This window comes from Notamacropus eugenii, chromosome 6 (genome assembly GCF_028372415.1).
Source record: "Notamacropus eugenii isolate mMacEug1 chromosome 6, mMacEug1.pri_v2, whole genome shotgun sequence".
NCBI classification, from domain to species: Eukaryota; Metazoa; Chordata; class Mammalia; order Diprotodontia; family Macropodidae; genus Notamacropus; species Notamacropus eugenii.
Window position 1 is genome coordinate 297,691,062 of NC_092877.1, and position 24,761 is coordinate 297,715,822.

At 38.2% G+C, this 24,761-nt stretch overlaps 1 protein-coding gene across 7 annotated transcripts in view; it reads right to left on the reverse strand.

Moving 5' to 3' along the window:
• The window catches only part of C2CD6 (C2 calcium dependent domain containing 6), a 124,444-nt gene that overhangs the window by 43,905 nt on the left and 55,778 nt on the right, over positions 1–24,761 (reverse strand). For all 7 annotated transcript variants that reach the window (XM_072617258.1, XM_072617255.1, XM_072617256.1 and 4 more), the window contains 2 exons: positions 22,043–22,122; positions 20,802–20,942 (listed from right to left, as the gene is read on the reverse strand). In XM_072617258.1, the coding sequence (XP_072473359.1) occupies positions 20,802–20,942; positions 22,043–22,122 (221 nt within the window). The remainder of the gene's footprint in view (positions 1–20,801; positions 20,943–22,042; positions 22,123–24,761) is intronic.

The window sequence follows — 24,761 nt, forward strand, 5'->3', positions numbered from 1 at the left end:
TTAAAAATTACTTCCCCTAGACTATTTAAATGTGCTGATATAATTCTAGTTCAGCACTCCTTCTCTATGAGGAGAGGCCCCAATTTCCTACTTCCTTTCCTGGAAAGAATAATAGTTCCTCTACAGTTTCTGTCCAGGGGATGTGTTCTGATGTTTCAGCTCAATAGACTGTCCATCAGATAGTCTAAACAACAGACATTCTCAGTTTTTCCTAAATAGATTACAACTTTTTTTAATGATTTGGAATCTCACTAAAGAGACTTCGATGTTATAAGTCTTGCTTTCTATAAACAAGAGCATGTGGAAGACTTCAACATCTATAAGGAATCCCTTCAATATCTGCAAGGAATTACTTGTCCACTTGGATTTTGCCCAGGATAACCTCCATCAGCGTGGCTCACAACTAAAGTCTTATGTCTTGCTGCTGTAGTAAAACGATTTCCTGATCTCAACTGTTATTGCTCTCTCTTTCCTTTGTAAACTGTCGTTGTTCTCAGAGGACCGATGAGATCACGTACTGATGTCTTGACTTGTGTGTGAATTGGATTTAAGTGAGGTAGAATTGCATAAAGTCATCAGCCTCACTTCTCTAGAGTCACTGAAGTCCAGGGGCAAGACAAAAGTCAAGATGACTGGTGAAGACCTGGCATGTCTTCTTAAATTACATGTATATTGAGAGAAGCCAAGATAGTAGAGTAGAGGCAACAACTTAGCTGAACTCTCCCAGCATTCCCTTCCAAAAAACTTTAAAATAATGACAAATCAAATTCTGGAGTGGAAGAGCCATTAAGAAGTTGAAGTGAGACATTTTTGCATCCCAAAGCAATGTAGGAAGTTGGCAGGAGAGGTCTATGACACTGGACTGGGATCAGTTTGGAGCAGCCTGAAACACATGTGGCAAAACTAGCAGCAGGCCTTGGAGGTGGCTGTGAAAGTGGCAGCAGCATTTTGGGAGTTCTTAGGCCAGAGAAGGTAAGAGGGTCAGACAACTGGTCAGAAAGAGATTACAGGAGACCCCTCTGCTGGAACTGGGTGCAGGGCCCTGTTGTACTGCCCATAAACAATTCTGGATTGTAATTTCAGGGCAAAAAGGAGCATGAGCACTTATGGGAACAGGATCCGTGGTTATAATTCCAAGACAGAGAAGAGTGCTTATGGTCTCTCGCAAGGGAGCAGGGGACCTGGTCACATTTCTAGGGTCAAAAGGAGTGCCCTCACTTGCAGCTGCAGGGAAGCAAGGCCCTCCCTCAGTAAAGACCAGAGCACAAGCCAGGAGAGCAGTGACCACCCTCTCCTTGGATCATACCACCTTGGATGAACTGAAAACTTATAGACCCCCAGAAATAGTTCTGAAAATAGCATAAAAAAAGCTGAAGCTTGGGACAGTGCCCCCTGTCTCCACTGCATGAGAAGAGCCCAATTTTAACATAAAGTTAAAAATCAAGAAATAGGTTGGAAAAATGAGCAAACAACAACAACAAAAACCTCACCATAAAAACTACTATGATAACAGGGAAGATCAAGACACAAACTCAGAAGACAATGATGTCAAAACAGCTACAAGCTACAAAGAAAAAAATGTGAATTGGACACAAGACCAATAATAATTCCTGGAAAATTTTAAAAAGGTTTTTTTTTTTTTTTAAATCAAATAAGAGAGGTAGAGGAAAAAATTAGGAAAAGAAATGAGAGTGGTATGAGATAATTATGAAAAGAGAGTTAAAAGCCTGGAAAAAAGGCACAAAAAATACTCAAGAAAATGACACCTTAAAAGATAGAATTGACCATATGGTAAAAGAGGCACAAAAATCCACTGAAGACAAGAACTCCTAAAAAAAGCAGAATCAGGGAAAAGAGTTACAAATGTTCATTGAAGAAAAGAACTGCCTAAAAAGAAGAATTAGTCAAAGGAAAAAAGAGATACAAGGGCTCACTGAAGAAAATAATTCCTTAAAAATTAGAAATGGGCAAGTGGAAGATAAGAACTCCATGAGACTCTAAGAAACGATAAAACAAAATCAAAAGAATGAAAAAACAGAAGAAAATGTGGAATATCTCATTGGAAAAACAACTGACCTGGAAAATATATTGAGAGAAAATTTAAGAATTATTGGACTACATGAAAGCCATGATAAAAAAAAAAGAGTCTAGATATAATATTTCAAGAATTATTAAGGAAAACTATTCTGATATCCTAGAACCACAAGGAAAAATAAAAATTGAAAGAATCTACTAATCTCCTGGGATACTGATCTCCTGAAAGAGATCTCAAAATTAAAACTCCAAGGAATATTATAGCCAACTGCCAGAGCTCCCAGATCAAGGAGAAAATATTGCAAGCAGCCAGAAAGAAACCATTCAAATATCATGGCATCACAGTCAGAATCACACAAAATTTAGCAGCTTTTGTGTTGAAGGAATGGAGGGCTTAGAATATTGTATCCTGGAAGGCAAAGGAGTCAAGATTACAAACAAGAATCACCTACCCACCATTCCCCTTTCTACCTCTTTCTTTCTCCCAGTACATTCCTCTCTCTCATCCCTTAATTTTATTTTTTAGATACCATCCCTTCATAATCAAGTCACATCTGTACCCTGTGTCTATATATATATATGTATATATATATTCCTAACTACTTTAATAATGAGAAAGATCTTATAAATTACAAGAATCTTCCCATATAAAAAGGCAAATAGTTTAACCATTCCTTTTGATTGCCCTTTCCTGTTTACCTTTTCATGCATCTGTCTCTTGAATCTTGTATTTGAAAGTCAATTTTTCTATTCAGCTCTGTCTTCAAATAAAGTTTAAAAGCCCTTTATTTCACTGAATATAAATTTGATATTCTTTCTGGGCAGGTGATTCTTGGTTGTAATCCTAGTTCCTTTGTCATTCAGAATATCATATTCCAAGCCCTCAGATCCTTTTATGTAGAAATTGCTAAATCCTGTGTTATCCTGACTGTGACTCCAAGCTACTTGAATTATTTCTTTCTGACTGCTTGAAAGATTTTCTCCTTGACCTGGGAGTTCTGGAATTTGGCTATAATATTCCTGGTAATTTTAATTTTGGGATCTCTTTCAGAAGATGATTGGTGGATACTTTCACTTTCTATTTTACCCTCTCCTTCTAGAATATTAGGGCAATTTTCCTTGAAAATTTCTTGAAAAATGATTTCTAGGCTCTTTTTTGATCATAGCTTTTAGGTAGTACAATAATTTTAAAATCATTTCTCCTGGATCTATTTTCCAGGTAAGTTGTTTTTCCAATGAGATATTTCACTTTGTCTTCTATTTTTTTATTCCTTTTGGTTTTTATTTATTTTCATAAAGTTATTAGCTTCCATTTACTCCATTCTAATTTTTAAGGAATTATTTTCTTCAGTGAACTTTTGGCCTTCTTTTCCATTCAGCAGATTTTACTTTTTAAGTCACTCTTCTCCTCATTGACTTTTTGTACCTATTTTACCATTTGAGTTAGTCTAATTTTTAAGGTGTTATTTTCTTCAATATGTTTTTCTTGTCTCCTTTACCAAGCTGCTGACTTGTTTTTCATGATTTTCTTGCATCACTCTCATTTCTCCTCACAATTTTTTCTCTACTTCTCTTACTTGATTTTCAAAATCCTTTCTGAGCTCTTCCATGGCCTGAGATCAATTCATATTTTTCTTAGAGGCTTTGGATGTAGCTTTAAATTTGTTTTCTTCTTCTGTGTGTTTTAATTTTCCTTGTCATCATAATAACTTTCTATAGTCAGAGGTTTTTTTCTCTTTGTTTACCCATTTTTCCCACTCTATTACTTGACTTTTAAACTGTTAGAGCAGGGCTCTGCTTCCAGGTTGGAGGTTTCACTGTCCCATGCTTCCCAGGAATTTTGTGCAGCTATTTTCAGAGATACTTCTAGGGACCTATAAGTTTTCAGTTCTTCCAGGGTAGTATGATCTAAGGAGAGGTGTTTAGTACTCTCCTGGACTGTGCTCTCACCTGTGAGCAACAACAAGCACTCTTTTCTGCGCTGGAACTGTGAGGAAGGTCCCCCCTCCACTGTGGCCACAAGCTCTATTATGTTAGTGCTCCTCCTCACCCTGGAACTGCCCCCTGAGACAGTGACCTAGATCCAAGTATGGGCAAAGCAACAGAGTCCTGCCTCAGTGCTAGCGAAAAGACCCTTGTAATCTCCTTCTGACCAGTTGTTCTACCTCTTACCACTTGTGGGCTGAGATCTCTGGAAGCAGCCACTGCCATTGCTGATTCAGTCATTCTGAAGGCCTACTCCTGGTTTTTTGTGTGTGGGGCTGTTAGTGTGACCTGCACTGGACTGTGCTCAACTCTCATCCAGGTGAGACAGACCTTTCCTGCTGACCTTCTAAGTTGTCTTTGGTGTCCGTGGGCTGAGAGGTTTGGAAACCACCACTGCTGCCAGTGATTCAGTCTCCCCGGGGCCTACTCTGTGTTTGCTGAGGCTCAGTCTGTACTGGCACGTCCTGGGCTGAATTGCACTCCTCTCTCACCTTGGTGCAATAGACTTTTCCTGTTGACATTTCAAGTTGTCTTGCTCTGGAAATCTGCTTCATTCTGTCTTTTTGTGAATTGTGGTGTTCTAGAATTTGTTGGCATCATTTTAAAAATTATTTGGAAGGGTTTAGGAAAGAACTCTGGCAAGTCCATGCCTTTACTCTGCCATCTTGGCTCTACCTGTTTTCTTTCTAAAAAGGAAAATTCCCACCTGATTAATCCTAACTCTTGCTTTTGATACCCTGTGACTACATGATTGGCTGTCAGATATGACTCATGCTTGGAATCAAACTGATATGAGGGAGTTTTCCCATCTGTTAAGATATAACTATGTCCCTCTTTTTTCTTTTGTAGTAAATTTCTATAATCAAGAAATTTTGTAAATACAATGCAAAATCTATTAAATAATAGATTGATACGGGAACATCTCTTGAGCTACTGTAATAGGATGCCAGTATGAACATCTTCACATTTTTAACCTTTATTTGTGGTCAAATAATAATATGGAGATGAAATCCTCCAAAGAGGGAAATGATTAGATAAAGTAATAAGACAAAGATGTAATATGAAAGTTTTCTAATTAAATGGAATACTAAATTTTGAGAAAAGCAACAGGATTGGACTGTTTTCTCCTAAGAACTATATACAGATGTATATGATTGGCTTCCAAATTTATCCATCACGGAAATTCAGGCTTTGAGTATGTGTTAGTAATAAGTTCTCAAAATTGTATTTTACACATAAATTGTATTGAAAATGATAAAGAGGCTATTGGGGGAGGAGCCAAGATGGCGGAGTAGAAAGACACACATATGCTAGCTCTGAACCCACAGCCCATAAAATACCTATAAAGAAGAACTCCCAACAAATTCTGGAGCAGCAGAAGCCACAGAACAACAGAATGGAAGAGATTTCTGTTCGAGAGACATGGAAAACCAATGCGAAAGGTCCGTCGCGCACCAGACCCAGAGCAAAGCCCAGCCCTGCCTTGGCTGCGTGGCACTGAGAGGAGCAGATCCGAGCAGGCTTCACAGATGGAATCTCCAGCAGCTGCGCAGGTCCCTCCACCCACAGGTCAGTGAGAGAGTCTTTTTGGCTGGCTGAGAGGGGAGCAGGGTATCCCCATAACTCAGGCCCCCTCAGAAGGCAGCAGCAGACAGGGGCTCCCAAAGCAGGCAGGAGCTTGGATCCATTGTTGAAGGTCTCCACATAAACCCCCTGAGGGAACCGAGCCCCGAGTGGTGGCCCTGCCCCCACCCAAGCACCTGAACTTAATCTAACACTGAATAGCAGCCCCGCCCCTGCCAAAAGCCCTGAGGCTGGGAAGCAGCATTTGAATCTCAGGCCCCAAGCATTAGCTGGGTGGATCTGGAGGCGTGGTGGGTGTGGAGAGGACAGGCAGAAGTCAAGTCACTGGCTGGGAAAATGCCCAGAAAAAGGAAAAAAAATAAAGACCATAGAAGGTTACTTTCTTGGTGAACAGATATCTCCTCCCATCCTTTCACATGAGGAGGAACAATCAGGGAAAAACACAGAAGTCAAGGCTTCTGTATCCAACACATCCAAAATAAATATTCCATGGGCTCAGGCCATGGAAGAGCTCAAAAAGGATTTGAAAATCAAGTTAGAGAGGTGGAGGAAAAACTGGGAAGAGAAATGAGAGAGATGAAAGAAAAGTATGAGAAGCAGGTCAACACCTTGCTAAAGGAGACCCAAAAAAATGCTGAAGAAAATAAAACCTTGAAAAATAGGCTAACTCAATTGGCAAAAGAGGTTCAAAAAGCCAATGAGGAGAAGAATGCTTTCAAAAGCAGAATTAGCCAAATGGAAAAGGAGGTTCAAAAGCTCACTGAAGAAAATAATTCTTTCAAAATTAGAATGGAACAGATGGAGGCTAATGACTTTATGAGAAACCAAGAAATCATAAAACAAAACCAAAAGAATGAAAAAAATGGAAGATAATGTGAAATATCTCATTGGAAAAACAACTGACCTGGAAAATAGATCCAGGAGAGACAATTTAAAAATTATGGGACTATCTGAAAGCCATGATCAAAAAAAGAGCCTAGACATCATCCTTCATGAAATTATCAAGGAAAACTGCCCTGAGATTCTAGAACCAGAGGGTAAAATAAGTATTCAAGGAATCCACCAATCACCTCCTGAAAGAGATCCAAAAAGAGAAACTCCTAGGAACATTGTGGCCAAATTCCAGAGTTCCCAGGTGAAGGAGAAAATATTGCAAGCAGCTAGAAACAAACAATTCAAGTATTATGGAAATACAATCAGGATAACACAAGATCTAGCAGCTTCTACATTAAGGGATCAAAGGGCATGGAATAGGATATTCCAGAAGTCAAAGGAACTAGGACTAAAACCAAGAATCACCTACCCAGCAAAACTGAGTATAATACTTCAGGGGAAAAAATGGTCTTTCAATGAAATAGAGGACTTTCAAACATTCTCGATGAAAAGACCAGAGCTGAAAAGAAAATTTGACTTTCAAACACAAGAATGAAGAGAAGCATGAAAAGGTGAACAGCAAAGAGAAGTCATAAGGGACTTACTCAAGTTGAACTGTTTACATTCCTACATGGAAAGATAATATTTGTAACTCTTGAAACTTTTCAGTATCTGGGTAGTTGGTGGGATTACACACACACACACACACACACACACACACACACACACACACACACAGCACAGAGTGAATGGAATAGGATGGGATCATATCTTAAAAAAATGAAATTAAGCAGTGAGAGAGAAATATATTGGGAGGAGAAAGGGAGAAATGAAATGGGACAAATTATCTCTCATAAAAGAGGCAGGTAAAAGACTTTTCAGTGGAGGGAAAAAGAAGGGAGGTGAGGGAAAAAGAGGGGAGGTGAGAGAAAAACATGAAGTTTACTCTCATCACATTCCACTAAAGGAAGGAATAAAATGCACACTCATTTTGGTATGAAAACCTATCTTACAATACAGGAAAGTGGGGGAGAAGGGGATAAGCAGGGTGGGGGGGATGAGGGAAGGGAGGGCAATGGGAGGAGGGAGCAATTTGAAGTCAACACTCTTGGGGAGGGACAGGATCAAGAGAGAGAATAGAAGCAATTGGGGGCAGGATAGGATGGAGGGAAATATAGTTAGTCTTACACAACACGACTATTATGGAAGTCATTTGCAAAACTACACAGATATGGCCTATATTGAATTTCTTTCCTTCCCTAAGGGAATGGGTGGGGAGGGAGGGATGAAGAGAAGTTGGAACTCAAAGTTATAGGAACAACTGTCAAGGACTGTTCTTGCTACTAGGAAATAAGAAATACAGGTACTGGGGTATAGAAAGTTATCTGGCCCTATAGGACAAAAGAGAAGATGGGGACAAGGGAAGGAAGGGATGATAGAAGGGAGGGCAGATTGGTGATAGGGGTAATCAGAATGCTCGGTGTTTTGGGGTGGGGGGAGGGGACAAATGGGGAGAAAATTTGGAACCCAAAATTTCGTGAAAATGAATGTTAAAAGTTAAATAAATAAATTTGAAAAAATGATAAAGAAAATTAAATTATTTTCCCATTTTTAAAGCATTTTTAAAGCATTATCTGTCTGATAATTTTAAAAGGCAAAGCAGGCCATAAATGAGCTTCCCAAGGAAAAAAACACATTAGGACCAGACAGATTTGCAAGTGAATATATCAAATATTTAAACATCAACTAATTGGTATTAAATAAAATTTTTGGAATAATAGGCAAAGAAAGGATTGTAAACAAATTCCTTTTATTAAACAAACAAAATACTGGTACCTAACACCAGGAAGAGTAAAAACAGAAGAGAAAATTATAAACCAGTTTCTCTAAAGCATATTGATTCAAAAATTTTAAATAAAGTACTAGCAAGGAGGTTACAGCAATACATTACAAAGATTATATATTATGACCAAACAGAATTTGTACCAGTGCCAGGCCTAGAAGCCTGTGGGCTACCCGAGTCTTTCTTACCTCACCTCCCGAGGTCTTCGGCTGGCCACGCCGGGTGCGCATATGAGAGAAAGGACGTTCCAGAGTCGAACAAGGGTTGAGCTTTATTTCAGGGTCTCGGTTACAAGTGCAGGGGATTCTTCCTTAGGAGGGAGAGAGAGAAGGATCTCCCAAGGAGGCAAAGATCTTACAATAAGAGATTGGAAGTAGAAGTATAAGTGAGGAGAGAGGGGGAGGGGAGAGAAGGAGAAGAGGAAAAGGGGAGCCTTGTGTCCTCTTTGGCTCCTCACGTGCTAAGAGAGCTTTCAGGCTTCCCTGATCCTACTTAACTCTCCAGTCGCATAGTTTGCATCTAAATACCGTGCTGTTAGATAACAATAGTGTGCCCAGATCCAGGACAATCTAGAGGGCGGGGAGAGCTCTCTCCCATCACGTTTCTCACGGGAAGAGGCGGAAATACACGAGATAGCTCGGTTCACCTTGATTCCCAGCCATTTCCTGGGGGGGTCTCGTGAGAGCTCTAAGATTTAGAAGCTCCCACCTTTACCCGCCCGAGACTCTCCACACGGAATTGAGCTTCCAACCTTCACAGTACCAGGAATGCAGGGATGGTGTAACATAAAGAAAACTATTAACATAATTGACTATATCAATAATAAAAGAAAAAAAGTCATGATTATATCAATAGATTCAGAAGAAGTTTTTGATAAAGCACAATACTCATTTCTATAAAAACACTTCAAAAATAGTCATAAATGGGTTTTTACTTAAATTGATAAAAAAGTGTATTTATCTAAAACCATCAGCAAGCATTATTTGTAATGAGTATGAACTAGAAACCTTCTTTGTAAGATCAGGTATGAAACAAAGATGTCCACCGTCACCAATATTATTCAATATTGTGTTGGAAATTGTAGCAATAGCAATAAGAGAAGAAATAGAAGGAATCAAAATAGGCAATGAGGCAATAAAACTACCTCTTTTTGCAGACAATATGGTACACATCAGCATTCCTACATGTCATAAACAAAACCCTGCAAGAAGAGATAGTAATAGATGCCCCATTTAAAATAACTCTAGATAGTATAAAATGTCTGGAAGTACTTTTGCCAAAACAAACCCAGGAACTATATCAGATTTAAATAATTGGAGAAATATAAATTATTCATGGGTAGGCATGGCCTTTATAATAAAAATGAAGAACAAAAAGTCAAGTGTAGCAAAGGAACTAATAAAAATGTAAAGAAAGGAGGTTTAGCATTATCAGATCTCAAAATTATATTACAAGACTGTAATTATCAAAACTACCTGGTGCTGGCCAAGACATAGAAAAGTAGTTCATAATTTTTTAAAAAAAGATTCTTATAACAGGTACAAGATTTAGGAAAGCACAGAAATGGCAAACGGTATATAAACTGAAATTCTCTGAAGTTTCAAGACTAGAGAACCAAATTTAAGTGATTGTACTAAATTGTATTAAATCTCATTACTAGCAGAATTATCTAGAAACCTCTAGATGTGGAGTCAGAGAAGCAGAGTCCCATTCAGAGCTGTCCTGAAAGTAAAGCTTATTATCAAAGAAAAGATATTCACAGATCAGTTAAGTACATGAGACATCTGGGACTCAAAATGTGCTGATTAAATGTATATTGAGAATGGTTTACTAGGATACAAGGAGACCTGATGTTAGTCAATATTGATGATAACCATTGGATTGGTTTGATCTTTTGTTTTAAGATGTCTATGTTTAAGTTTTCTTGGTTACGTTGGTAGAATCCCCTTCTCAAAACTAGTCCATTGTGAGATCTCTAAGTAGTTTGTTCTGTACCTGACCAAATATAATTTTCAATTATGGGAACTGTGAGAAAAATTTTATTACATTCTTTAAACCTAGCCCTGTGTGGTTGGGAAACTGGATCATTTCTATGTGTTGTTTAGAGACTCTTTAACTAAGGACCTATGTTATGTAACCAGAAACTCAGATTCAAAGACTGATGTACGTAGTTTTCTCTAAGGGCCCCTACCAGATCCTTCTGTCCACTCCCACAGCTGTCAAACTTGTGGGTGTGGACTCCTGGATTGTCTGAAGAAAGTCCCTGTTCCTGACTGGACAGCAGAACCCTCCAGGGGCTTCAAGGTTCATTTAGTCTGGACCCAGAAGTAGCTGACATCCAGAAGAGACAGCTGTCACAAGATTCCAGATGAGGGCTGACTATACTGTCCTAGTTTTTTTTTCTCTTCCCTTTTGTTATATGTCCAGCCACCAAGGCCCTGACTCATGTGTGTGTGTTGTCATTTTCTCCCCCTACTTCTTTGGGCCCCCTCTCTTTTCTGCTTGAAAGCAAACAGTGGCTAGACACACTTCCCCAGTAGATCCCCCCTCAAGGAACTAAACCCCCTGGTCAACTGGCCCAATTGGCCTCTCCTGGTATCTTGGCTTATACCTGCCTCTCCATAGGTCATAAAGGTAAGGGTTCTTTTAGAGTCCCCCTCCCTTTGGCTAAAGGGGGAAATGTCAAGATATTAGGAGATACCCTGTTTTCCAGAGCTAAGGCCCAACAAGAAAACTGTGCCCTGAGCTTGGCAGAACAACAATCCTTTGAGCTCAGCCTCTGGATGTTCTGACCCCAGTAAAATCCCAGAACTGTTTTTCACCAGCATCAGGTGGTCTCTGAGCTTGGACAAGCACCTGCAGTATCCATACTCCAGTCATGAAGTCCTACTGTGAATCAAACTGTTGTTACCCTTCATTGTAAAGACTACAGCTCACTGTGGAGCCACAGGTGTAAGTTTTGAGGATATCCCCACTCTGCCTCCACTCCCTACTAGGGGCAGAGCTCTGGCACATGTATCCTTGCTTCCAAGCAGTTTTCTTCACTCTGAAATTAAACTTGTGTTTGATTGCTGTCTCTTCTGTCTCTAGCTTGCTTTATTTGACTCCAGTCACCCACAGGTTAGAGACAAGTTCTAGTCTGATTGGCAACTACTACCAGTTCTTTGGTGGTCAAATAAGAAAATATGAATAACTAATACCATTTTCAATGAATCATTTTCAAGTTATTTTAGCCTAGCTACTGAAAAATATGGCAAGGACGACAATATCTTTTAAAGCATTAATAGCTTTAGATAATACCCAAGGTCATCCTTAATTCACTGCATGAGAATATGACCATGCAAATTCACTGAGATGTGGATAATTGTAACTACCAGTGTGAGTATAAAAATTTAAAGAAACAGAACAGTTCAGTGTATGCCATTAAAATATTTTAAATTACAAAAATGACATTTCTGTTATGCAGTCAATGTAGGATTAACTTTATGTAGGATATTCAGTAATTTTTAAATTTTTGCTTTCTGTAACTACTCTATTACATTGTAGTAAACTTTTTTCTTACCTCTTGCCGTTATATTAATAGTTTAACTTGTGTTTTAAAATATTCAGTGTATATTTCCTTTGAGTTGGAACCAATTGACATATTTTACACATACTCATAATTTTGAATAGTGCAAAATTAATGGGAATTCAAATAATGCAATCACTTCATGGGATTCATTATTCAACCAGATTGAGAACTAGCAGTACTTCAATTCAAGTAAACATTTATTAAGCACTTACTACATATGCAAAACTTCACTGGCTGTGGGAATGCCCTTAATAAGCTTGCATTGACATATAACACACAAAAAATAAAGATACTAGAATGAAAATTAAAGGAGAGAACATTAAGGACTATGTTTCCCTCCTTAATGCCTGTCTGGTCTTTTTTTTCCCCTACACTGGCCTTCAGATGAAGTGAGACAAACAATAACCATTGTTCTTCCCCACAGCATCTAATCGTAATCTGGATGACTGACTAGATTCTCAGGGTCAGGTCTGTTACATGTTCCATTCAGGATTATCAGACAACCCAACAGGGTCATGGAGGGAGTAAATTTTCTTTGCCTTCAGCTAGAGAAAACTGTTTCTTCTTCCATTCCCCAAGCATGTTTAGGGGCCCGGGCACTAACCCCAGTTCCATTTAACAACTTAACATGAATTGACTTTTACAAAGAGACATTTACTTTACAGGGGTAGGCACAGTGGATAGAGGGCCAGACCTGGAGTCAGGAAAACCTGAGTTCAAATGTAGCCTCCTAGCTGTGTGACCCTGGGCAATCTTTAACCCTGTTTGCCTCAGTTTCCTCATCTTTAAAAAGAGATGAAGAAGGAGATGGCAAGTCACTCCAGTATCTTTGCCAAGAAAACCCCAAAAGGGGTCACAAAGAGTCAGACACCACTGAAAATGATTGAACAGAAATAAATTTACTTTGCAGATTAATAGAAAGTTATTTGTTCAAATGTACAAGCATTTTCCCCAATTCCTCAGGGACATAATCCTCCCTACTCTGCTTCCTTCTTGGGTAGTTGTGTAGAAATTAAGCACAAAATTTAGTACATGTAGGACATTTCCACCAAGTTCATATCCAGATGCAGAATGACGATGGGTGAATACTTCTGCTGGCTGAGTCCCAAAGGCTGCTTCATAAAACTCCTTGGTTCTTAGAGCATTATTGCTGTGCTGCTGGGGCCTCTCCAGTTATACTGATTTGTATCTGGTCACTGACCCAGAGGCTCCAGAGGAAAAAATGCACAGTCCTCCCTCACTTAAATCTAATTCACTTGCAAGTTATGACATCGTCTTAATGATATAATGGTCCTCTTTAAGAATGAAGGACACCCCAATTGATAAATGGTCAAAGGATATGAACAGGCAATTTTCAGAGGAAGAAATTAAAGCTATCTATAATCATATGAAAAAATGCTCTAAATCACTATCGATTAGAGAGATGCAAATCAAAACAACTCTGAGGTACATCACACCTATAAGATTGGCAAACATGACAGAACAAGAAAATGATAAATGCTGGAGAGGATGTGGGAGAGTTGGAGCACTAATTCATTGTTGGTGGAGCTGCAAGTGCATCCAACCATTCTGGAGAGCAATTTGGAACTATGCCCAAAGGGCTACAAAAATGTGCATACCCTTTGACCCAGCAATATCGCTACTAGGACTGTATCCCCAAGAGATCATAAAAATGGGAAAGGGTCCCACATGTACAAAAATATTTATAGCAGCACTCTATGTAGTTGCCAAAAACTGGAAGTCAAGGGGATGTCCATCAATTGGGGAATGGCTGAATAAATTATGGTATATGAATGTAATGGAGTACTATTGTGCCATAAGAAATGAGGAACAAGAAGACTTCAGAGAGGCCTGGAAGGACTTATATGACCTGATGCTGAGTGAAAGGAGCAGAACCAGGAGAACTTGGTGCACAGCAACGACCACAGTGTGTGAGAGTTTTTCTGGTAGACTTGGAATTTTGTAATAACGCAAAAACTTCTTATAAAAAAAAAAAATCCCAAAGGTGGTTCTCAAGGCAAGATGCCTTCCACACTCAGAGAAAGAAATATGGAAGTCACTCACAAAATGTAGCAGATCATGTTTGTGTATGTGTATGTGTTTGTGTATCATGTTCTGATTTGTTATACGATTTCTTTCATTTATTTTAGTCTGACTACATAGCATGACTATAGTGAAAATATACTCAATAGGAAAGTATATGTAGAATCTATACAGAATTGTATGCAGTTGTGGGGAGGGAGGGGGGTAGTGGGAGGTAGGTGGGGGGGATAAAATCTCAATTGTATGGCAGTGATTGTTAAACATTAAAAAATAAAAAAATAAAAAAAAAATAAAAAAAAAAAAAGAATGAAGGACAAACCACACACCACACCACTGCTATGCTGGATGACTAATCTGGTGTAGACTCTTACTCCTAGTTTACCATGGCTTGATAACTACCAAGACTGGAGACTATACGTCCTTCAGTAATCATCATGAGCAAAAGATACACTGGATTGAATGAAGCAGAGACCATAGTTGAAGCTGGCAAGTCTTTTAAAATGCCTGCATGGGGGGGGGGGGCACAGTCAAGATGGCAGAGTAGAAAGATGCACATACTCTAGCTCTTCCCCCACAGTCCACAAAATACCTGTAAAGAAAGACTCTCAGAGCAGAGCCAAGATGGCAGAGTACAAAGACGCATATACTCTAACGCTTCCCCCACAATCCACAAAATACCTGTAAAAAATGACTCTCAACAAATTCTAGAGCAGCAGAAGCCACAGAACAAGAGTGAAAGAGGTTTCCAGTCAAAGGTAATCTGGAAGGCCAACAGGAAAGGTCTATCTCACAGGACACTGAGCAGGGCCCAGCCCTGGCTGCCAACACTGGAAGGAACAGGACCTGAACAGACCTCACGGGCAGAATTCCCAGCAGGGAGGGTCCCAAATCCCTCAACCCACAAGCGACAAAGAAAGCTCCAAAGGTGAGTGTGGGAAGGCTTTCCCAGTTGGGTGAGAGGGGAGTCGGGTCCCCCAGCACTGGCCCCAGGTGGCAGCAGAGGCAGCAGCGACAGCAGCAGCAGTGGACGGCAGGCAGCTACAGTGGCTGTGGAAGCAGCCTGGGTCCATTGTCCAAGCAGCTCAGCTTAAAGTCTTTGAGGGAATGGAGCAGCTGATCTGACCCTCAGCCCTCAGTGGCAGCCCCACCCCCACCCAAAGTCCCTGGGGGAATTGAGCAGCTGATCTGAATCTCAGCTTTGAGCATGGTACTGGGGCAAGGAGGAGCACTGGACCTTCATCTTGACAAAGGATTCAGAAGTCAAGTAACTGGCTGGGAAAATGCCCCCAAAAGAGGAAAAAAAGACCATAGAAGATTACTTTCTTGGTGAACAGGTGTCTCCTTCCATCCTTTCAGATGAGGAAGAACAAGGCATACTGTCAGAGGAAATTAAGGCTTCTGCCTCCAGTACCTCCAAAATGAATATGAAATGAGTTCAAGCAATACAAGAGCTTGAAAAGCAAGTCAGGAGCCTGCTAAAGGAGAACCTAAAAAATGCTAAGGAAAATAACAACTTTAAAAATAGGCTAATTCAATTGGAAAAAGAGGTCCAAAAAGCCAATGAGGAGAAGGAGGCTTTAAAAAGCAGAATTAGCCAAAAGGAAAAGAAGACTCAAAAGTTCATAGAACAAAATAGTTCTTTAAAAGAGAGACTGGAGTTCAGGGAAGCTAATGACTATGAGATAAACCAAGAAATTAAAAAACGAAACCAAAAGATTGAAAAAATAGAAGATAATGTGAAACATCTCATTGGAAAAACAACTGACCTGGAAAATAGATCGAGGAGAGACAATTTAAAAAATTATGGGACTACCTGAAAGCCATGATCAAAAAAAAGAGCCTAGACATTATCTTTCATGAAATTATCAAGGAAACTGCCCTGACATTCTAGAACAAAAGGGCTAAATAGATATTGAAAAAATCCACGTATCACCTTCTGAAAGAGACTTGAAAAGAGAAACTCTTAGGAATATTGTGGCCAAATTTCAGAGTTCCCAGATCAAGGAGAAAATACTGCAAGCAGCTAGAAAGAAACAATTCGAGTGTTGTGGAAATACAATCAGGATAACACAAGATCCAGCAGCTTTAACATTAAGGGATCAAAGGGCTTGGAATAAGATATTCCAGAAGTCAAAGGAACTGAGATTAAAACCAAGAATCACCTACCCAGCAAAACTGAGTATAATACTTCAGAGGAAAAAATGGTCATTCAATAATATAGAGGACTTTCAAGCATTGATGATGAAAAGACCAAAACTGAATAGAAAAGTTCACTTTCACACAGAAGAATCAAGAGAAGCATGAAAAGGTGAACAGGAAGGAGAAATCATAAAGCACTTTCTAAAGCTGAACTGTTTTCATTCCTACATGGAAAGATAATATTTGTAACTCTTGAGAGTTTTCTCAGTATTTGGGTAGGTAGAGGGATTACACACACACACACACACACACACACACACACACACACACACACACATACATACATACATACATATAGACAGAAGGTACAGGTTGAGTTGAATCAGAAGAGATGATATCCATAAAAAAAAATAAAATAAAATTAAGGGGTAAGAGAGGAAAATATTGGGAGGAGAAAGGGAGAAATGGAATGGGATGGGCTATCATTCATAAAAGAGATAAGAAAAATCTTATTCAATGGAGGAGAAAAGGGAAGGGATGAGTGGGAAAAGTGAAGCTTACTTTCTTTGCACATGGCTCAAGGAGGGAATAACATACTCAATTTGATATGAAAATCTAAGTTACACTAGAGGAAAGCAGAGGAGAAGGGGACAAGTGGGGTGAAGGGGATGATAGAAGGGAGGGCAAATGGGAGAAGAGAGTCACTAGAAGTAAACACTTTTGGAAAGGGACAAGGTCAAATGAGAGAATAGAAAAAAAAGGATGGAGAGCAATATAGTTAGTCTTACACAACATGACTATTACGGAAATCTTTTGCAAAATGACACATATATAGCCTGTATTGAATTACTTGCCTTCTCAGTGGGGATGGGTAGGGAGGGAGGGAGAGAGAAAAGTTGGAATTCAAAGTATTAGAAAGAAATATTGAGAATTATTATTGCATATAACTGGGAAATAAGAAATACAGGTAATGGGGTATAGAAATTTATCTTGCCCTAGAAGAAAAGAGAGAAGATGGGGATACGGGAAGGCTGGGGTGTGATAGAAGGGAGGATACATTGAGGGAAGGGGTAATCAGAATGCAAGGTATTATGGGGTAGGGGGAGAGATAGGGAGAAAAATTGGAACTCAAAATTTTGTGGAAATGAATGTCAAAATCTAAAAATAAATAAATTTAAAAAAAAAAAGAAAGACTCTCAACAAATTCTAGAGCAGCAGAAGCCACAGAATGACAGAGTGGAGGAGATTTCCAGCCCAGGGTGACCTGGAAGGCCCGACAGGAAAGGTGTGTTGCACCAGACGCAAAGTAGAGCCCAGCCCAGCCTTGGCTATGTGGCACTGGGAGGAGCAGGACCAGAGCAGGCTTCAGGGACGGAATCCTTGGTAGCAGTGGTGGTTCACAGATCCCTTAACTCACAGGCACCAAAGGTCAGTGAGAGGGCTTTTTCAACCAGAGCAAGAAGGGAGCAGGATCGTCCCCTAGCCCTGGCCCCAGACAGCAGCAGTGGCTGCAGTGGCCTCAGCAGTAGCCAGGGTCCATTGTTGGAGCAGTTCCGCTTAAAACCCCCAGGGTAATTGAGCAGATCTGAATCTCAGCCCTGAGCACAGTCCTGGGGCGTGGCAAAGCTGGAGGCCCCTGAGGAGTAAACTCCTCTCCCTTGATTCTGCCACCATGGAGGAACTGAGAACTTACAGGTTCCTGGAGTATACCCTACTCTTGACAAAGGACCCAAAAGTCAAGTAAAAGGTTGGGAAAAGGGAAAAAAGGGAAAAAAAATAAGACTATAGTAGGTTACTTTGTTGGTGAACAGATATTCTCTCCCATCCTTTTGGATGAGGAAGAATAATGTTTACCATCAGAAGAAGACCTAAAAGCCAAGGCTTCTGCATCCCCAAACCTCCAAAATAAATATGCAATGGTTCCAGGCCATGGAAGAGCTCAAAAAGGATTTTGAAAATCAAGTAAGAGAGGTGGAGGAAAAATTGGGAAGAGAAATGAGAGCAATGCAAGAAAATCATGAAAAGTGAGTCAACAGCTTGCTAAAGGAGCCCCCCAAAAATGCTGAAGAAAATAACACCTTTAAAAATAGGCTAACTCAATTGACAAAAGAGGTCCAAAAAGCCAATGAGGAGAAGAATGCTTTTAAAAGCAGAATTAGCCAAATGGAAAAGGAGGTTCAAAGCTCACCACAGAAAATAGTTCTTTAGAATGCCTGCATGGTCAATCAAAAAGCAAACAATGTTCATACATGCTCCAGTCTCTCCAAGGTACTTCTCTCATAAGACATCACATTTTTTTCTAGAAGCAACACCCAGGCATTGTCCATATTGAGATGCCATATTAGCAAGCTGTATGAACATGTTCAGATCTTCCAAAACATAAACATTTAGTTATCACTTATTTTTTTTATTTCAATATCTTTTTTACCTTAAAAGTTTACTTCATGGTCAACTTGTGGTCAAAGGCCATGTCTAGTTCTATTTTTTGTTTTGTTTTGTTTTCTGGAGGAAAGAATGGAAGTCTCTGATAGTATTAAGGAAACATCTTTTCTCATGAAGGAGTTTGTTCAGTTTTTGCAGAAGAGGCAAGTTTGGGGCGTTAGTCTCTTTTGCTTTTCAAAATATCACATATTCTGTTCAAACTGATACTCTTTGTTATGTTATTTTCTTATTCCACCTTATTAGAAAATTCTCTTTTTGATACTGAAGCTTTGGTATTTGGTAAATACTTTTCTGGTTGAGGTAAACGTGGCATGATGGTGTTCTACAGATTCTCCCCTTTGTTTCCAATACTTCTGAACAATTTTCTTGTACGACTTCCTTGGATATGGCATTCAGATATTTTATTTCTTCACACTGTTTAGATACCAATAAACTCTCAGGTTTTCTTATCAAGTTCTATTGTTTTGATAACTGGAATCCTAATTTATTGTAGTTATGCCATTTAAATTTACATTATTTGTTCTGCCATTATGAGACATGGGAGATACTGGCACAGAACCACCCAGCATGTACCCACGTAAAAGAAGGCACTGTGCTCTACGAGCCAAGTAGAATTGCAGTAGCTCAAAAGGTACAGGAGATGTACAATTTAGAGACATCTCTATTCCAAATGTTCAAATGGACTATTTGTGCCCAACCTGTGGTAAAGCCTTCTAAGCTTGTATTGGTCTGATCAGTCACAGTTGGATACACTGTACATGGACCATAACCTAGTAACGTCATTTTGGTCCTTTTGGAATACAAAGGACAATAACCAACCAATATTCTGCCATTTTTGTATTTTTGTCTTCCACATGAGACATTCCATTCCTTGGAGAATGTACTGATTTATAAAGATTTTCCATCAAATGTTCAAAGCTGTTGTTTCATTTTGTCTTTTTTATATCACTGCCCATGCCTCATATTTTTATAAATGTTAGATTTTCCTATCAGTCATTGAAGGTTTTTTTTTTAAAAACAATTCTGAGTGTTTTTAGTGTTAGTCTATTTTTTTCTTCTAGGGTTCTAGTCATATATTTTTTTCCTTTTGAAGGCTGGACTTCACTTTCATTTACCCTATAAATATTATTTTCTTTGAAGATTTCTTTCCTTTCCCCTCTACTTTTGGTTGTTGTTCTTTTCTTTTATGAGGCACATTTATGACTTTCTGAAGCGATTGAGTACTGGGTGCAGTTATGACCACTCAGTCATCTTGCTAAAACTCCACAGAAGGGTCTTTTTCTTTAGTTTTGATTTTATCTTTTAAATAAAAGATCTTTTATTTCCTTTCTTTCTGTATTATATAGCATTTGTAAAGGAAGTTTGTATGAAAACTTTGTGATATTACCCATTCTCAAAATGATATATTAAAATTTTTTTTAAATGAGAAGATTCTAAGATGGAAGTACATCTGACTGCTGATTTTATTTATAAGAATCAATAAGATAAGATGAACCCTGGGAACTCAGCCTAAGAGCAGCTATTCCATTTTCTTTAAGTTATTTTCTTTAAAAGAGATTAATGGAGGCAGGGACCAAGAGGAAAATGGCTTCATTATATTAAAACTGAAGTTGAAGTAAGCATGTGTAACTTACTGGTAACTAAGGAGTGAAAAGGGTTGGGCTAAGCCTATTCTTCTTGTAACTCAATAGTTTTGCGTAAGAGGGATAGACCCTATCTTTAGTTGCTATAGATCTATGGACTTAAGATAGTTTTCATTGTGAAACCCATCTCTGAATTTTTTATCTGTCACCATAAGATATGACCAACTCCAAGCCATTTGGATATAATAGCAACAGCTGGGTGGTCCCATGTCTTCTTTTCCATTGGCAAAGTTTTATATTTTCTTATTTCCTAATTGTTACCTGGTCTTTTATCTTTTCTCATCCCAATAGCATTTTCTTTTTTCCAGGAACATACATTTATATAATGTCAGAATGGCAAAGGATTTTAATCCAGTCCCCTCATTTTATATAAATGAATTCTTTCCAAAAATCACACAGCCAGTTAGTGGCAGAATTGGGATTAGAAACCAAGTATATTGATTCTTAGTCCAATGCTCTTTGGATTCCATCACACCACTGTCCCTCTAACATCACCAGTCACTGGTGATTGATTGATTCAGCAAAAATCAGAGCAACTAAAACACCAGAAGATGATTTTTCCTGGAATTCCATATCTTGGATGCAGATAAATTATTGGACAAGACAAATATGTAGATTAAAAAAGGGGGGAACTGTTTCTTGCCTGTCACGAGGTTGTTGTTGAAGTTTTTCAAGTCTTACAGGAGATGATGATTGAGCCTGTTTTGGTTGAGTCCCAACAGTAACATTCAAGTCTGGTGATAGGAATGCTGGATATTCTATTAGTTGCGGTGTGATAACATTTCTACAAAGTAGAAATACAGTTAAATATCTAAAATATGTCTTCTGTAAACATGCACAACCCTCCTCATCTCCTCCCTATTTCTCTTATCTTGCCACCTCCTTTATCTATTCCCAGACTGGCAGTGACTGAGGTTAGAACAGGAAGGTCTATGATTCTAAAGGGAATCAGAATTTCCTTCTATTTGCTAAAAAGAAAACAGCTACAGCAAAGGAGATAAAAGGCCTGAATTTTTTTGTGAAGAAGAGGTAATTCATTGCTATTGCTTTGCTTTAGACCAACAGAAAATGACTTGAGCAGGAAAAGATTTCTGTACCTTTTGTCAGTAAAGAACAGTAACTAAGTTTCTCTCCCACCTAAGTTCTAGCCCTCAGCACTGGCAGCTAAAAGAAGTTATATTATTTTAAATTTTTGCTTTTTACAAATAGTCTACATGGAAAGTAAGATAATTCCATAAAAAAATCCCATTTCCCCAAACCAACATCCACAAATTTCAAGGAAGATCATATATTTTTATTATACATCAAATCAATCTCCTCCTGTTTTTTAGCCCTTGCTTGTTCACTCAGGTCACCTGCATTATGCTGCTTGTTCATTTCCGTTCTAGGTGTAGGGTATTGAAATGAAAAGCTTTCTAGTATAACTGACCTTTTTTCTTGAATCCCTATTTTTGGTTCCTAATTTCTCTTCCCTCATGTTTGCATCTTTAATGTTTCAACTAAATGTTATTTATATCAAGTTCTATTCCTCTCCTGAAATATGTACCTACTTTCCTTCTAAATATCCTTTTTTGTCAACCTGAATTTTATCCCTGATTCCCTCTGTTTCTTATTGTTCAATAATATGATATACTAAATGTTTGCAAACTTCATATTCAGTTTTATTTGAATTCGCAAATGAGATAATATGTAAAATGTTATGCAAATCTTAAAGAGTTATATAAATACTAGCTTTGATTCACTTTGTTTTGCTCCTGATATTTCAATATAAGTTGGTTATGTAAGGGCATCTAATAAATATTTATCAAATTATTGGGATTCTTGAAGCCATCTTAAAAAGTTTTTTAATTTATTAATGAATAAAAATTTTTCAAAAGCACTTACGTTAGAGGGTCTGTTCTTTCTACAGGTGGGGGAATATGCATGAACATGGATGGCTGAATCAACTTCTGAAGTGGTTTTAACTGAAAAAGAAAAATATAAATTAATTTTAACAATAAATAATTATTACCTTCATTTTACCTGATTAGGCAAAGTGATAAGGTATAATAGACTTAGAGTCAGAAGATAAGTCATCTTTCTCCTTCGTAAAAATGAGGAGGTTGGATGACAATGTTTAAGGTCCTTTCAACTATCATGGTCTAGAAGTTACAGCATATACACATAGAGAAAATTCTTGCTGGCAAAATCTAATCACCTCTAAAGAAATCCAGCCCTTAGACCCCTCTCATGCATGAGCAAAATTCTAGGGCATAAACAGGTTGTTAATAGGGCCTGCTGAAAAAAAACCATGAAAAAGGGATAGGGAGCTTTCAGATTATGGCAACGAAAGGAACAGGAAGCAGTAACAGTGTCTTCCTGGCAAGGATTCCTGAGCCAAGACAGAAATTATTACAGTTGAAATGCAGATTACATTAAGAACAAAAATGAAACACAGAGTAGAACTGCAGGCACAAGAGCAAAGGAGTAAGTCAAAGGTCTTGGGAGAAGCTGGCAAGGAGTGAGACCTTTCAGATGATACCTTTCATTGAGGTTCTCAAATTCACTTATTTTACTGGGACTTTTCCTAATGGTCCTGTGAGATTTGGGGGGAGGTAGAGATTGTAAGCCCTCTGGAGGGACAAAGGAAGGGTAGACCATTCACTCGAATATGAAATTAAAAGATTACATTGTAAAAGAGGCGAAAAATTAGAGAAGCCAGGTGGTGCAGTGGATAGAGAGCTGGGCCTGGAGTTTGGAAAAGCTGAGTTTAAATCCCACCTCAGGCTTTTATTAGATTAGCTATGTGACCCTGACAAGTCACTAATCTTCTGTCTACCTCAGTTTCCTCAACTGTGAAATGGGGATAATCATAGCATCTACCTCACACGGTGTTGAGGATGAACTGAAATAATATGTCTATAGAATTTATCACAGTGCCTGGCACATAGTAGGTGCTACTTTAAATGTTTATTCCCTTCCCCTTCCCCGATTAGAGCCTACCCTGTTCTTTCCATACACTTTAATAAAAACATGTTCTATGTTATATTTCTTACTAACTTGATGTTTATAGGAGAACTGAGCACCTGTAAGGAAAACTTAGAAATGTATCTAATTCAGATATTCCCAAGAATATCTTTAGATTGGAGCTGAACAAGCCACAATGTCATCATTGAAAAGTCTTTCAAATTAAACCTGGTCCATAGAAACACACATGGTTATATCTACCATAGCCATAGGTTATACACAAAACTTAAAAAAAAAAAAAAAAAAGGAAAGATGAGGGTGGAATGGAAAACTAGTGTGCTTTTTGATGTTTTGCTGTTTTTCTTGAAAGATGATACTTTACTGTATTCTAATGGCAAAATCCTAAGCTGAAATAGGAAATCAAAACTCTGGAAGTCTTTAGAGTACCTCCCTATAGAGGCTCTGCCTAGTGCCTGGGATCACATTACTTTCCCTGTTCAACACTGAGTACAGCTTTTTTAAACTATATTCCAAAAATCTCTTATCCAATAGCTTATTTATTTAGCCTAATCTACAGCACAACTTTAAATTGCAGTTCTTTGAGAAAAGAACATTTTCTGGGTTAAAGAACTGGTCTTTAGAAAATAAGAATTCTGGACTAAGACAAGAAACAAAATACAAAGGAAAAAAATGAAAAGATGGCACAAAGCTGTAGTGTGCTAACATTTGCCTGTGTGTTATTCAGGAGTACTGGTACCATAAGGTGCTTCAGAAATAATTCAAATTTTTTTAATCCATTAATACCAAACTATGTCAATTTTAACAATGTATATAATAGAAATTTGTATTTATATAAGGCTAGGAACTGGAGAGAGGATCCAAAAATGTTTAACTATATTTTCTAAATAAGAAAGATTGATGAATTATGTTACTCTGACCAAGGGATATTTAAATATAGTTGCTTCAGTACTTGGACAGATCTGTGATCTCACTGATGTGAGTCCTCCTTTTTACTTATTATGATTAAAAGAGAAAAAAAGTTAATTTGAAATTATTGAAATCCCTAAACCAGAAGTTGGATTTATATTACTACAATTAATTGTAAGATGATTTCACTTAATCCATTGTCACTAGAACCCTTAAATTTTTTATTGTGAATTTAATAATCATTAATAAGGACAAACAATTCAAAAGAACAAACAGTAATAAGAATGGCAAATACAATTGTATAAGAAATGGGATCTTCTGTTATTTAGTTTAAAACTTACAGTTTTAAAAGAAGCTATTTATCCAGATACAGTTTAACAAGGCAGTAACAAAATTTCTATATTCCCTTTTGTATTTATGGAATTTCCCCTTCTGTGCATTTAAAAAAGTTTTACAGATGCTCTTGTTTTTTCATTTCTATCACTCTATTTTTTTATGTCTATCATGTTACAATATTAAACACCTTCTTCTCATCGGACAGAATCTCTCCTTTGTTACAACTATGGACAGAAAAGTAAAACAAGCTCTCAAAGTGGTTGTATCTGAGAATTCATGTCTCCTTCTATGCCTCCAGTTCATCACTTCTCAGCCAAGAGCCTGGAGGTATGTTCCCTCACAAGTCTTTGGAAGTTGCTTTGGTTAGAGTTCTGAAGTCTCTCTTGTTTACACC